Genomic DNA, 3,550 nt, shown 5'->3' with positions numbered 1-3,550 from the left:
TAGCTGGGACTACAGGTACGTGCCACCACACCTGGCTAATTTTTTCTATTTTTAGTTGCCCAGCTAATTTTTTCTAATTTTAGTAGAGACAGGGTCTCCCTCTTGCTCAGGCTGGTCTCAAACTCCTGAGCTCAAGCGATCCTCCCACCTCAGCCTCCCAGAGTGCTAGGATTACAGGCGTGAGCCACCGCACCCAGCCTGTCTTGCATTTTTTAATATCCAATCACTGAGCTGCCCTGCACCATATTTCGGCTACACACTTAGAAGGAAAGGAAGCCACCCAATTTTCTTAGTGTTTTACGAGGACCGCAGGCTGGGGATCACCTTATTAGCACTTGTTTGACCTTAGTTCCAGGACTTTGGTGGCTCAAGGCTGAGGGGAAGCATGGATCGGGGTGGGGGACAGGACAAGTGACCAGTGGGGGTGGGGTGCAAGGTGGGGTACCAGTCCTCAGGCTGGTGCGGAAGAGCAAAAGAGCCACCTGTGGGCGGCTGGGAGGGAAGGGCATGGTTGTAGGGGTGAGGGAAGTAGGTCCCTGGTGGAGGTGGTGTTGTATAGGAGTACGGGCAAGCAGGGGATTCAGGTAAGAAACCAGAAAAGGTGGCAGGAGACAGATGGGCCAGTGGCTGGAGCAATGACCGCTCGTGCTTCCGTTGCTTAGCTCTGCGATTCTGGAACCAGACCTGGGGAGGAGGAAGAATAGCCACATCAGACCTATGTCTCAAAGAGGTGGCAACCCCCTCCTCCAATGACTGGAGATACAGGTACAGGGATAAGCCTCTCCCACAATGCCGGAGGAAGTAAAGCTCTTCCGGATGGCACGGCTGAGCCCCATCTACTGACACAGTGAAACCCACACCCTTACTCCCAACCCACGGCTACATTTGCCCAATTTCTGCAGCATTGAGTGAGCAAGGAATGTCAACTTCCAAAAAGAAACACATAAATATGATAACGATGACATTTTTCCCTCCCCAGAGAATGGGAAATTTCCCCTAGGGTTAGTTTTAGAAATTAACACTATGGATAAGTTTAATTGTTGTAGAGAAGCTTGGATTTAGAGGAGGGTTTTTACTCAAGGCTATGATAACTCTGTGGTTAGGACAAGGGTCAGCGGGCTAGTTGAGTTTCAAGGCTATGGTTAGGGACAAGGTTAGGTATGCATGTGAACAGTTAGCACTGAATTTCTGCCGGAATTCACATCACTATTAAAGGTTGGGGTAGGTGCTGAAATTCAAGTTAGAGCTTGGGTTAAACTCAAATGATATTCGTGATGCAGATGAGGTTATGTTGAGGTTAGATGAGGCCTATGTTCTGGCGAACATTTAGGTCGGGGTTATAATGCCTGGCATTACGTGACAGTTTATGTAAGCACCAAAACACCAGCGCCGAAGAAATCTGCATTTCTTTGCGAGGGAGGAGGGATACTGGGGCATCACCTGGATTCTGGCCTCGCTGAGGCCTGTGTCCTGGGCAAGACCCTCCCGGGCCCAGATGTCAGGGTACTGGTTCCTCCCAAAGGCTGACTCCAGCTGTTCCAGCTGCACTGGGCTGAAGGTGGTGCGGTGGCGCCGAGAGTGCGGGCGGCCCCTCTGAGCTCCTTGCGTAGGGATCCTTGGCCTCCCCACTCCGCCACCAGAGAGCCTCCTGCAGGGCTCAGCACTAGTGTCTGAGGAGGGAGGGAAGGGAGAAGTCCAAGTCGCTGCCAGGACTTGTCCAAGCCAGGTGCTGGTCCCCTGCTGCCCCCACCGGAAACCCTCGAGCCCTCGCAACCCTTGTTTCTGCACCGGCTCGGCCTCCACCCCTGCGCCACCTCTGCGCCGCCAGCGCCAGGCGGTGCTCTCCACGGGCACACCCTCAGACTCGTCCCTGTCCGGGCACTCGTGCACTGTCCGCCCGGCAGCCCCACTGTGTGCCCACTCCAGACACGCGCCCCTCCAGGCGCCTTTCGGCTCTCTCAGCACGACCACCTGGGGCTCACCCTGGGGCTACACCGGAACAAGCAGGGAAGAGCCCCATTTCGTGTCCTCTCTGTTAAGGTTCACCTTCAACTTGTGCCTTCTCTATGCAGCTCCCATCCTCCTGCAGCCCTCACCTGGGAGGATGAAACATTCCTCCTCTTCTGCTCAGACACACCCTCCCCTCACTTGCTTCCCGTTTTCTCCCCTAACCCTGCCTGGCCTGGCCACCAGGCTGCGGGAACCTGAGCTCGTGGGAAAGGCTTGTCTCCCCTCCCCTCCCCGCAGGCTCGCTAAGCCCCCACACTAATTAGTCTGAGAGCCTATGGAGGGAGAGAGCGGGGAGGCAAAGGAAACACCTGGAAGGCACACACTGAGAAAGGAGACATCTGGGGCTGAGGCAGCATCCCCATGGGGACCCAAGGGGCTCATGGTCCACCGTGGGGACATCTACACTGAGCCAGCTCTTCTGGACCCAAAGCCTTGGGCCCCTAGCTCCCTCCCTCAGAGAAGGCAGTGCCCTGGGCTGAGGAGCTCTGTGGTCAGGGGCGAGGGGACAGACACCAGCTGTGCCTCTGGCCCTGCCATGGTGGGAGCCACTCAGCAGCTCACTCAGGCCAGGGGCTCAGCTCCTCCCTCTGCAAAGCCAAGGAGTCCTACTGCCCCGCACTTCGTGAGGTTCCCGCAGTTCCCGCATGCTAGGATTCTGATTTTAACTTCTGACCCTCCTCATGGCAAAGCATTGCCCCGGAGCCTGGGCACTGAGCCGCACACCCCCCTGCCTCCTCCGGACCCGATTGCGTCCCAGAGATACACTCACCCATCACGGAGGGCAGAGTCCCAGCGGCGGGGCGGCTCTCAGACAAGAGGCTGCTGCAAACTCGCCCCTGCTTTGGCTCACCCTGCTGACTCCTCCCTTCTGCTTCCATGGCTGGCAACAGGCACCGAAGACGTCCAGTGCCCTGTGTCCCTGACTCCGATGCTAGGTCAGTCTCTCTCTGCTTCTGTTGTTCCCCTCTACGCCTGTTATCTCACCTTTGTCTGCACCCGAGTCTCTGCCTCTGATGTGCGTGTGTGTAGGTATAGATAGATATCCTTGTCTTTTTCACTGTCTCTCCTTTTTTCTACTTGTCTCCTAATTCCCCATTCCTTCGTGTGAGTATCATCTCATCCTGTCTGGACCTCACCTGTTTCTGTTTCTGTCTCTACTCTTCTCCGCCCCTTCTCTCCACCAGGACGCTGCTGTCTCTCCCTGTCGGCTGCCTACTTTCCCACACCACCCCTCTCTCCCCGAGTCTTGGAGGAGTGACCTCCTCCTCACCCCCGAGGGCCCCTCCAATCATTACCCGATCACCAGAGCCCCCTTGCTCAGGGGAGGATCACAAGCCGGATGAGGGAAGGTGTTCTGTCGGAGGGTCCAGGGACCAGGGCCAAGAGCTCGTATTCCCAGAGGACCTGGTTCTTTTGTCCTCTTAAATCCCCTCCTGGGAGCCAGCAGGGGAAGGAGGAGAAAATGCATTCCTTCCAAGACCCCTCCTTAGAACCCCACTGCGGGGAGGGGAACGAAGAGGGGGCCGAGGGGGGAGGCCAG

At 56.6% G+C, this 3,550-nt stretch overlaps 1 protein-coding gene across 1 annotated transcript; it reads right to left on the bottom strand.

Annotated features, from left to right (window-relative positions):
• Nucleotides 1-345: 345 nt before the first annotated feature.
• Nucleotides 346-2,888, bottom strand: PROP1 (PROP paired-like homeobox 1). The gene is made up of 3 exons (XM_012654668.1): nt 2,780-2,888; nt 1,441-1,670; nt 346-684 (listed from the first exon to the last, which is right to left on the bottom strand). The coding sequence occupies exons 1-3, from the start codon at nt 2,886-2,888 to the stop codon at nt 346-348; spliced, it is 678 nt and encodes a 225-aa protein (XP_012510122.1).
• Between the last annotated feature and the right edge of the window lie 662 nt (nt 2,889-3,550).

This window comes from Propithecus coquereli, unplaced genomic scaffold, assembly GCF_000956105.1.
Source record: "Propithecus coquereli isolate 6110/MARCELLA unplaced genomic scaffold, Pcoq_1.0 Scaffold443, whole genome shotgun sequence".
Lineage (NCBI taxonomy): Eukaryota > Metazoa > Chordata > Mammalia > Primates > Indriidae > Propithecus > Propithecus coquereli.
The sequence above is the reverse complement of the archived record's forward strand: the minus strand, read 5'-3'. Positions and strand labels throughout refer to the sequence as shown.